The sequence below is a fragment of the Meriones unguiculatus genome, chromosome 6 (genome assembly GCF_030254825.1).
Source record: "Meriones unguiculatus strain TT.TT164.6M chromosome 6, Bangor_MerUng_6.1, whole genome shotgun sequence".
Classification (NCBI taxonomy): domain Eukaryota; kingdom Metazoa; phylum Chordata; class Mammalia; order Rodentia; family Muridae; genus Meriones; species Meriones unguiculatus.
Window position 1 is genome coordinate 53,022,905 of NC_083354.1, and position 12,384 is coordinate 53,035,288.

The 12,384-nt window shown below is 43.5% G+C and overlaps 1 protein-coding gene across 2 annotated transcripts in view; it reads left to right on the plus strand.

The window, feature by feature from the left end:
- Clstn2 (calsyntenin 2) overlaps positions 1-12,384 on the plus strand; it is a 583,465-nt gene that overhangs the window by 451,645 nt on the left and 119,436 nt on the right. For both annotated transcript variants that reach the window (XM_060385459.1, XM_060385458.1), the window contains exon 5: positions 6,698-6,847. In XM_060385459.1, coding sequence (XP_060241442.1) covers positions 6,698-6,847 — 150 coding nt within the window. The remainder of the gene's footprint in view (positions 1-6,697; positions 6,848-12,384) is intronic.

The window sequence follows — 12,384 nt, forward strand, 5'->3', positions numbered from 1 at the left end:
AAAAAAAAAAAAAAAAAAGAAAGACTTGCCGTTATTCTTCATAGAACCATAAAAAGAACAAAGAAAGTTCAAAATTAACAGAAAGGTGGGCTAACCATGATCAGAGCAGAAATCAATGGAAAAAAAAACTGGACAAATAATAGAAAATAAATCAGTGAAAGACATTTTGCTAAAATAAAATGACAAACTAGTAGCTATACCAGAGAGACAAAAAAAAAAAAAAAAAAAAAAAAAAAGGAAATGAGAAAACTGAAACTGATACCCCAGAAACACAAAGGAAAGTAAGAAACTGCTAAAAATGATTATGCATCAGTCAACTGAATAACCTAAAAGAAATGGGAACATAGAGTCTACCATGGCTGGGTAAGTGGAATGAGTAAAGAGAATGAATCAGTAATGAGAGAATGTGGCCTCCTATCCTTGAGAAGCCTAGGGCTTGATAGCTTCATGGCCATTAACCAAATACTTAAAGACCAGTCCTTCTCAAACTCTCCTTACAAAGATTAAAGAGGAGAAAGGAGTTCCCAACTTTTTTAAAGGCTAACCTCTATACCAAAATCAGATCAGGATACTACAATAAAGGAAAAATTTGCACCAACATCCGCAAGGAACTTAGAAGCGGAAGTAATCCTCAACAAAATACTAGTGTAATTCCTTAGTTACTTTTCCTGTTGTGATCAAATGTTCTGACAAAAGTGATTTACAGGAGAAAGGGTTTGTTCTGTCTCACAGTTCAAGCAGAGCCCATCTTGGTGGAGAAGACAGAGCAGCTGGTTACATCTCTTTAATAGTGCTAATCTCCTTAGCAGCTAGGTATGCTGCCTTGTCTGGAGTTCTAAGCTTGCTCACACACCTTTCTTCTGCCAAACAGATTATCTTTAAGTTCAGTTTCACACGAGTTCTCATGAAGTGGCAGAAAGAAGCCAGACTCTTAAACAAAATATTATACAAGTTGACCCTAGCTCAGCTCTAGTAGAGTCTTTGCTCCTGTTTGAAATCTTGTGACCGGGGCATCTACTATGTTTCTTTTAATGCCCCAGCAGTATCTTTTAACACCACCCCCAGTAGAGGTGCCATTAAGTTCTCTTTATAGTATTCAAGGTATTTTATAACCCAGAACTCCAAAATGTTCCAAACTCCTCCCACCAATCCCACAGGCCTAAGAACCATGAGGTCAAGTTTATCATCGCAAGTCCCTCTTTTCCAATACCAAACTGTCTTAGTTACTCTCTCACTGCTGTGATAAGATAACTTGCAACTCAAGCAAGAAAAAAATTTACTTTGGCTTGTTCTTTCAGGGAGCTTGTCTTATTTAGAGTTGTAGTGCTGTGAAGAGACACCTTGACCACAGAAACTCTATAAGGGAAAATAATTGGCTCTGGCTTACAGTTTCAGAGGCTTAGGCCATTATCTTCATGGTGGGGAGCATGGGAATGCAGGCAGACATGGTGCTGGAGAGGTAGCTGAGAATACTTCGTGCAGATCAGCAGGCAGCAGGAAGAGAGAGGCACTGAGCCTGGCTTGAGCATGGCCCAGAACGCCCATCCTCAATGACACACTTCCTCCAACAAGGACACACCTACTCCAACAAAGCCACACCTCCTAATCTCTGTCAAGTAGGGTCACTCCCTAATGACCAAATGTTCAGATCTCTGAGTCTCTTGGGGCCATTCTGACAGGGCTGTAGTGCACCCTGGCAAGGAAATGCTGCAGGCTTGTAAAGCATGGTGACAGGAACAGGAGGCTGGCTGGTCATATCGCATCCTCACTTGGAAAGCAGAGGGTCAACAGGAATTGGAGATGGACCATAAAGCCTTAAGGCTCACCTTCAGTGATTCACTTCCTCCAGTGAGGCCCCACCTTCTACAGATTCGATAACCTTTCCAAATAGTCCCATCAGTTAGAGACTAAATGTTTAAACACCTGAACCCATTGGGGACATTTCACTTTCAAACTATAACACATACTAAATTCCACCATGATCAAGTAGAATTTGTCTTTGAGTTAAAAGGAAGTTTCACCACACACAAATAAAATGATGTAACATATATTTACCAAATAAAAGACAAAAAAGGCCATTTGAATAGATACAGAAAAGATATTTGACAAAATATCAATATTTTTTCCATGAAAAAACAAATACTTCTTAGCAAACCAAGAAGATAGGCAACAGAGCAAGAAACAAAAACAATTAACTAAAAATATTTTTTGCCATAAATAAAGCAATCAACAAAGCAAAACAGCAGCCTACAGAGTAAAGAGAAAATTTATAAGCCATGTGCACAGTAATGAGTTATTCAAGACATATACAGGATTCAAAAACTCCTTAGGAAAATAAGTGCCAAGCACCTGAATAGATTTCCTCCCAAAGAAAACATATAAATGGCCAGAAGGTATGAGAAAAGATTAACCATAAATGAAACACAAATTAAAACCTCAAGGATATTTTACCCTTCAACTGTTATGATCGCCTTTATCAAAAAGCTAAGAGATTCATGTCACAAATGTTATAAGTTGCTTTAAGAAAAAGAAGCCCTTGTATATTGTTGGTTGGGATATAAATTTTTAGCCATTCATTACAGAAAATAAAAATTAAAGATAGAATTACTATATACTCTAATAGCCTCAGTCCTTAGAAATAAAATTGCTTTCTTGAGGCAATAATTCACTCCCATAATTTATTGCAACATAATTTGCAATAACCAAAACACAGAACCCTAAAGTATCTGCAGCCGAAAGAACGGACAAGGAAATTAGAGAGACGTGTACATACAGAGTGATGTCTGCAGACATGCACATTGTAAAAGTGTCCAATCTTAAAAAAACAAAAAGAAGAAAGTTCATTTGCAGCACGTTGGAAAACCTATAGGGCATCATATTTGGTAAAATAGGCAAGAGAGAATTTTATGCTCTCATGTATATGTGAAGCTAGAAAAAAAGTTGAACTCAGAGTAATAGAGAGTAGAATGGTGTTTACTAGGGACTTAGGGGTGGGGAAATGGGAGTCAGAGTGTATAAGCATTCAGTTATAGGCAGAATCGGTTTGGGGGACCTAATGACAACATGGCAACCATTGTTGCTATATATTAATGCACTGTAATTTGGATTTTGCTGAGTGTAGATCTCAAGTATTCTCAAGCACATTCAGATAACTATGTGAAGTAAACATATATTGAGTCTTGACTGTGAGTTATTTCCTACAATTAGGTCAAGCTGTCACACTGTACACTTGTTATGACCTAGATATAAACAGGCACCCAAAGGGTTTCTATAGTAAGACTTGGTCTCCAGCTAGTGAGCCCAATCCCAGAGAGATGATTGGATCAGGAAGGCTCTGACCTCAGCAGTAGATGAGCCATCTGATGGCGTTGTTGGGATGGTGTGGGGACTGAGTGGGGGCCTGGTTGAAAGAAGCAGGTCACCATAAATATGCCTTTGAGGGGTGTATCTTGTCCTTAGCCCTTTGCCTGGCTCTCTCTGCTTCCTGGCTGCTATGCAGCAAGCATCTTTGTCCACCCAATGCTCTTGGCCATGACATGCTGCCTTACCTTGGGTCCAAAAGTAATGGAGTCAACTGACCATGGACTAAAACCTCTGAAACCATCACTCAGAATACATCTTTTCCTCTTTTAAATTGTTTCTATCAGATAAATGTCACCATGGCTAAAAGGCTGACAGCACGATAACCTAAATATATAGTGTTTGTCGATTGTACCTTATAAATCTGAGGGGAAGCACAGAGACACTGACTCACCTTTCATTCCTCCTCGGGGAGGAGCGGGATGAGAGTCCTTGACAACCTAGTTCAGCCCTGTCTCAACTCTTCATCAATAAAGTTGAAATTAAATATCTGAGGAAATTAATGCAACAACTTGCTAGAATGCAATACCTGAATGAACAGAATCATATACATATCTACACTCTGTTGGTTTTTTTTACCATTTTTCTAGAACCAACTTTTAGATGAGGAGTTGCATCTGAAAAGGTCTGGGCAATTTCACAGTAACTGCCATAAATCACCAAAGCACATTTCCAGAAGGGTGGCCACAACTTAAATTCCACCTGCAAGAGGGTGAATATCAGCGTTCTGATTTCACCCTCTTCACCTACGTTTAATTAAAAAAAATAAATAAAAATAAAAACTTAATTAATATGCAAGGTAAGTTCTGATTGGCCATTAAGAGTTAACTTCCAAATTCATTTAGACTTTTAAACAGACCCAGCAGCTTACCTGAATTTACTGTGGCCCAACTCCTGTAAGCAGCCAGGAGATAGAAACTCACTCATAGGTGGAGAAAAAGATACATTTGCAGCAGACACACAGATGTGAGATTTTTTTTTCTGAGCTTTCAAAGCATTTTAAATGTGTATCTTCTTCCCAAACAACCCTCTCCCATGCAACAATGGGCCACATTATTATACCCTCATTTGTGACCTAATGTTTCAAATTCTTTGCTTTGAAACTCATTTGCACATGCATGGAGTCAGTGATGGTGGAGAAAGTAAATTAGTCTCCCAGACAGTTTCATTAAGACTTGTTCCGGAAGTAGAGCTGCAACAAATTGAGCTGAAGATTCAGTTTGTGTGTTTATTCTTCTGCTACAATCAATAGTGCTTTGTCTGCTTATTGCTACATGGATTGTCAACCCTGAGCCTTCCTCTTTTAAGTGCTGTGCCTTTTCTAGGATTGGTTAGCACTCATCAGCACTCCCCAGGGCAGTGGGTCTCAACCTGTCTTCATGACCCCTTTGGGGGTCAAGTGACCCTTTCATAGGGGTCACCTAAGACCATTGGAAAACAGATATTTATACATTATGATTCATAATAGTAGGAAAATTACAGTTATGAAGCAGCAACAAAAGTAATATTATTGTTCGGGGTCATTTCATTCTGAAGAAAAAAGAAAATTAAGACTTCTGTCCAAACTTCAATCAGGTGCATTTCTTTTGATGAGTTTAAATTGTGTCTACTCGGCAGAGTCCTTCCCTGTGATGAGGACAACCACAGACCAGTTTGTAGAGCCTGTAGGACAGTGGTTCTCAACCTTTCTAATACTATAACCCTTTAATACAGTTCTTCAGGTTTTGGTGACCCCCAACCACAAAATTATTTTTGTTGCTGCTTCATACTCTACTTTTGCTACTCTTATGAATCATGATGTAAATATCTCTGTTTTCTGATGGTCTTAGGCCACCCCTGTGAAAGGGTCATTCAACCCCCAGAGGGGTTATGACTGACAGGTTGAAAACCGCTGCCATAGAGCATGTTACCAATCCTAGGAGCCATCCCAGACCTGTGCAGGCCTTCAGAATTAAACCAACAAGTGGAGTAAAGCACAAGGAATTCTACATATCAGACAAAAATACAGAAGCATGGCAAGCCCATTTTTACTCAGAAAATATGGTTCCACATCAGTAGATACAGCTGTGATTTCAGAAATAGCTGACAGCATATACAAAGGTGTGTTTTTGCTCCAGTGTCTCAGGTGCTGTGGTATTCTCTCTGACATTAACCAGCCTCCACTTCCTCTCTGGGATATGCTGGTAGATGTGATAGCTGAATCAGTTTTCCCAGTCTTTAGAGCTAAGTTTGATTTTCAAAGAAATTTTTGTTGTAGCTCACTGTCCCAATTTGAATGGATAATATTTAACTGTTGAAATGCAGAAAGCACATTTAAATAAGTTTCTTTTAGTGTTAGGGGAATATAAGATAGATGTCATAATCAGCCATTCTGTTTGTTGATTTGTTTTCTTGCTTCATCAACAAAATTCTTGTTTTCATAATTTTATTTTGGGGTAATAACATCTGAGTTCGTATTTGCTGTCAAGGCAGCATCAAAAGGGGAGAGAGAGCAAGAGAGAGGGAGAGAAAACGTGTAGGAAGGAAATGGTTCCTAGAAGTTGAAGATGTTAATGTCTTAGCACTAAACATTTAAGAGTATTAAGTTTGGGTCTTTATTCATGTTTTTCATTTGGAACAAATTAGCATTCCATCAAAAACCCAACCATCTAAGTTTTGCTCATTAATGACAAATACTTATTTCTGATCATAATATTGAATTCCTCTGAGCAAACACACACAAATGGTTGTGAATACATTGTTTGGTCTCTCTTGGAGAAGAAAAATGTCTCCTTCCTCAGGGCAAGGAATCTGTTATTCTGTGCAGCTTTCAGAAGGGAGGTCACACATTTTCTTATTGATTTTACTTCCTATTTGGTAGCAAAATAATGTGAGAAGAGGCAGTGAGCGTTTCTGGCGACAAGCCCAGATGCTAAAAATTATGTGCCAGGATGTTGTCTGGATTCCATCTCTTTCCCAGAAACTTCATGGTAGATGAGCACTCTGTGCCCCTCATCAGAGGTACACATGTGGTACCTTGAAAACTACTTTCAAGGTAGTTTTCTGGCACCCATTACTTAGACACACAGGCCAGTTAGATTACAGATGTTGCCTGGACCAGCCCCACTGAGCAAGAGAGATGGCCCCAACCAGTCATCCCCTGGAACCCAGCACTAAAGCACAAGGATATTATGGGTGGCAGTGATGCTCTTGTTTTCCTTTTTTTTTTTTTTCCACAAAGAGGTGGTGGGTGGGCATTTCATTCCCTCTGAAGGTTGATGGGATAGGAAAGCTGTTTGGAATAAGTGCAACCTACTTCACTTGATCAGAGATGATTGTGCTCGTCCCTGTTCTTCAGGCAACATCAGGAACACCGAGAAGCTGAGCTATGACAAGCAACGGCAGTACGAGATCCTGGTAACTGCTTACGACTGTGGACAGAAGCCCGCTGCTCAGGACACCCTGGTGCAGGTGGATGTGAAGCCAGTGTGCAAACCTGGCTGGCAAGGTGAGCTCGCTTCTATCAGTCCTGCTATGTGAAGGCAACTTGAGCTGGAGCACAGAGGGTACTAGGGGTGCCCCCGATTCTCACAGCCCATGTCTAAGGGAAGTTTTAAAGTATAGTTGCTTTTCCTGTAAGAAATAGAAGTTCGTGTATTCTCACAACTCTTCCATGATACATAATCTCCATTTTACAGTTGCAAATGACAAAGACAACTCAACGCTAACCACAGTTCTCTCTTACTAAAATTTTATTACATTTCAGAGCCTGGAAGAACTTGATAAGGTCTGTTGGCCTTACCCAAGAGTGCTGAGCCTGACTGATGGGCTTCATGTTCTGCATCACTGCTCAGCACCTGGGGATGTCTGCATAGTCCTTGTGCATATCACATGAGGGTGAAAGAGAAGGACTGAACCTCTGAGTGAGGGGGTTTCTGAAAGCCTGGTGCACGGAAGGGAGGACAATGGCCCTCAGGGGACCTTCATTTGGGGTCAGTTATATCTTTCAGGAAGCAAAGACAGAGCATGGTCCAGTCTCCCCAAGATGATTGACTGGGGAAAAGCATGGAAGTCAAGGGCAACTGCAGAGATGGCTCTTGCAAGAGAACTGAGTGGTCTTTAGAGTAATAACAATAGCTCTAAGTGACATGAATGGTGACCAAGGAGGGATGCTAGTTTTATCTCTGTGTCTCAGGTTTGGCACCGACTGCTCCATTTCTTCTGCATACGTTGGAAATGCTACTGCTCAATCTCAATTCCTCAAAACCCATGGTGCTTTGCAAGGTCACTCCTCTTGTGGCTTCTGCTTACTGCCTTTTAATGATGTGTCTTTAAGCTTCTGACCTCATTATTCTCCCCCTCTCTATAAGTCATCCATGCCTCTATCAAGCACACTGATGCCAAGCCACCCTGTTGTGTCAGCCACTCATTTTTAGTGCAACCCACCTCATCTGGACTGATCATTCACAATGCAAAGACGCCTGTGGCTGAAGCACAACCTGGACTTGCTCTGCTCAGAAAGCAGCTCTCCATAAGCTTTTCCACAGCACAAGCTGCATAAACTTAAAGGAGAGAGATGAAAGCCCAGGCACTCATCTCTGAGAAGATAAAATGATAATGAGAGCCACAAATGGTGTGTGTGTGTGTGTGTGTGTGTGTGTGTGTGTGTGTGTGTGTGTGTGTATGTGTGTAAAACAAAGTACAGTCTGCTCAGAATTAAGCAATAAAGAAAGAGGGCCATGCTAGCCAGGACTAGAGGTGCATGCCTGCAATATCATCACCCAAGTTAAGGCAGGGGGGATTGAAAATTTGAGTCCAGCCTAGGTTACAGAACAAAACTCTCATTCGAAAAATCAACCCCTCTCCCCCAGTAATCCAGTGATGAATGAAGGAAAGAAAGAACAGAAGAGCAGAACAAGAGAGGCTGGAATAGAAAACTGTTTTCCCAGCTTCAGGAGCCTGAGCTCTGGTGGGTAATTCGCTAGGAGGTGGGAGACTGGATTCTGCCTGATTTACTATTACTATTGCATTTCTCAGGCTTACAACAATGCCTTGCCCTAATGGAAGACACTTAGGAAATGACCAATGAATGAATGAGTGAATGAATGAACCAATACCTAAGAAGCCACTATGTTTTATTTTAACTGGTAAAGATCATCAGTGAAAGCCTAGCCTTTCAAAAGAAAGCCAAGGAAAAAGAAGCAGATGCTTTATGAGCACAAAGCATGATCACAATGGGGTTTTAAGTGGGAAAAGCAAAACAAAACATGAGGCTGTATCTAAAAATCAATCAATCAATCAATCAATCAATCAATAAGTAAATAAAAATCCCAGTACTTTTTGATTTTGACAAATGAAGCACCTACAGACTTTGGAGTACGTGTTCGTGCCTATATTTAAACATTATTTATAGAGTTTTGTACTTGTTAAATCTATGCAAATTTGGTGTTAAGTGTATTTTTAAAAAGCTTGTCGTTGTGCTTAATTTTGTGCGTGAGGGATGTATCGGGCACCTACTCTGTAGTATGTAATGCTGCTGACAAGGCCCACAAGTGATCTTGGGCAGCCAGGGAGGAGCCAGCTGCCTGTCCTGTCGCCAGCACCAGGAGAGGCTCAGGCAGGATGTAGACCCTCACAGTGTTGAGAGGATTACTGAATGGACGGTGAGACCTCCATTTAAATAATAATTTTAAAAAAAGCATTCTTCTTTCCTGGAACAAAGAGAGGAGGGAAGAATCAGTTCCCTGGATCAGTTCTTGTCAAGCTGTGATTAACACATGTGTAATACTAGAATCACCTGCTTCCCGGTGGCTCCTTGCCTAAGCTGGTAGCTTGTGGTGGCAGATGCCGCCATGGTTTGTACATTGAAGACCTATCCCTCCAGCTTACCTGCTGCAAACTCCATCAAGTCCCCTCCACCTACTGCCCCAAGCAGCCTTTCGTAGCTGGGCTCTCCAGCTAACTGTTGTGTGCAGGAGTGGGCACGTTACCTTTCTGCCATTTGTCACGCATGCACACGCGCGCGCGCACACACACACACACACACACACACACACACACACACACACCACACCCCAGAGCTCAAGAGGACACCACTCTTGCCCACCTAACATCCTGGTCCCAGATGTGTAAACACCTCTCACCTCTAGCCCCCCCCAGCCTGCTCTCTCTTCTACCCTTGCTGAAGGCCACAGGCTCTCATCTATATGGAAGTGTTGCTCTTGGGAACAGCTGCATTCCTATGCGCCTGGATATGTTTCTTGCTTGGTCCATCCATTCTCTCAGCTTCACAGGGCAACCTAGCGTGAGCCATAGCTTGCTGGTTTCATAGACAAGGCAGGTCACCTCCTGGTGAGAGGTAGCAAGGTTAGCCTTTACCTGGAGCATGTCGGAGAAGATACTGCACTTTGTATCAGGAGAGGAGCCCAGAAAAGAAAGAGCTTGTCTTTGAGGGAGAACAGTAGCCTAGCTTTTAGGAAACGGAGAAGGCATGATTGGAGAGATCAGAGGTAGGGTGAGGTAGATGGCTGAGTTTTGAAAGTGAGAGTGAGGAGCCTCAATGAGCCTCAACTTCTCAGACCAGAGAAGGAGTCTCCTGCACGTGCCCAGTGAATTCCCTGAAGTTCTGTAGTAGAGCACAGCCCCTCCCCAGTGCACTTCCTACTAGCACCTCAAGCCAGCAAACACAGCTTGGCAGTTAGAATGCTTGTACCTGTTCTAAGCCATTTCCCTGCAGGCAGGAGGGGATTGCGGCACAGTGAAAGCAATCCATCATGTTCAGGAGCCCTGCCTCTCCGGGAGCACTCCCAGTCTGCACCCCACTGAGCCTTTCCAGCAGTCAGCTTCTCCCAGGGAATTGTCACAGCTGGGCAAGGGGAACTGCTCAGAGGTGGAGCCTCCCCAAGCCCACACTGGGGGAAAGGGGGTGTCACTGGAATCTGCTCCCAGACTCCAATGATGGTCTACAACAGGGACCCCTGATTTCTGTTACAATACAACACCCGCTTCCCAACACACACACACACACACACACACACACACACACACACTGCCCTACTCTGCCCCTGGCCTTACCTGTGTGTAAGACACTGGCTCTACCTCCAGCTTTATCCCACACCTCAGCCAAGGTGTGGCGTCCCCAGACTCTGGTTTCCCAGCTCCAGTCTCTTTTCCATAGGTTGGTCTTGTCTCCTCAGGAAGCACATGAGCTCCTTGAGGGCAGGACTACACCCCCCACAGCTTCTGACGTTGAACTTTCTATCACTTAGTCATAGACTAAAGATTCACTAGCTAACTTCACTTCCCAACGGGTAGAGGGAGGCTTACCTGAAATCCTGCTGACAGCAGGAGGAGGGAGGAAGGATTTATATGCAAAACACGAACCCAGACATGCTCATCTATCTCACTCTTGAGGCATTAACACAGACAGACATGAATGAAGGCAGCTCATACTATGGGGCGTCGGCAGACTTTACCGGCAGGAACATTCCCTGTCACTTTTGGACAGGGAAGAAGCATGAACTGCCTCTGTGTTTTGTCCAACAGTTTGAGACCTGATGTGTTTAGAGGCATATCCAGTTGTGGGATGAAGGACTATATGCTGAACCAGCAAAGAGGTGCACACATGGCTCAGCACAGGACAGAGGCGGGCTGGCATCTTGGCTCTCCTGCAAGATGCGTGTATGAGTAGCAGACATCTCAGCGTGTCATTTCCCTCCTGTTGTCGGCTAAGTTTTGTCATCTCGCCTGGGTATCCTACAGGAATACCGTGCCTGTGTCAGTGTGTATTGTTGACATGAGCATGGCCATATCACAGACCCTAAGACCTCAGACCCACGAGAATGACAAAGCCTTCCCCGGGTCAGGCTCAGGGAAAAGGCAGAGCCTTCCTCTGTGTTCTGGTCCATGTACAAATGTTGACAGCATATGTAGGAAGGGTCAGCAGTTGCTTCCTCTTCCCTGACAGTTACAGCCTGAGACTGCTCCATTACAGAGACATCGGCCTCCTCAGGGAGAATGGGTAAGCCCGGTTTATCAGCTGCATACGATAAACCCACCTCCTCGACACAAGTGCGTAAAATAACCACGCTGAGTCTCCGGCAGCTGCTGCTGGTGCATCTCCATCAGAGTGCGTGACCCACCCACTCCTTGATTCTGTCATTTCTTCATTCCCTGTCACCCCAGCTAGGCCAATACCTAAGCCGTGCAGGTCTCAAAAAATACCCACTCATGAGTGAGAGAATTCAAAGGGTAGAGTGGAAGCTGTCAGAGTGGATGGTGGCAGTGACTGCAGTGCCTCCCCACGGGGACGAAACTCCCCACGGGGATGAACCCCTCACAGAGGCATTAATCTGTTCCTTAAAGGCTTGTGTCTCTCTGAGTTGCTGGTCTGGAGACTTTGTGTGTTTGGTTTCATTTTGTCTGTTATTTGGAGAAATGCTGTCCTTGACCTTGCTTTCCTTTATGGTTCTTTCTGCTCCCTTGGCCACTCTGTGTTCTCAAGCTGACAGCATTATCTTCCATAACATTTACATGGCAGGCTATATAACTTCTACCTGGTCCTACCAGGTGAGACTCAAACCCCGTGGTCTCACTTCCTGTTCACACAAGATGATAGCTCTACAGAAGACAGCACTGGAGATGGACTTCCCATGTGGCCCTTCACTGCTTCTTCCCTGGACTTGTAGCCAGACAACCAGACAAGCGAATCCCGGCTCCCCGTAGTGCTGAGTCAGCTCTCCAGTCCCCAAGAAACTTACTCATCCCTGAGCAGAGGACTCCAGGATGTTAGGCATGCCTGACTCAGCAGCTCACCCATCTTGACTGCATGTTTCTTTATGGACCCAACAATGCCTTTTCTTCAAACCTTCACAGCGAAGCATCCCATTCAAATAAAAAGACAAGAGATGCAGCTGTGCGGCTGAACACTGCCCCTGTGTTCTCCAGGGTTTGCGTGATTCTGCAGGTGCATCAAATCACCTCAGATGCTCCACGGTTTCACCAGGCAGGCTTTTGAGGGGAAGGAAGTATAACTTTTGAGTATCC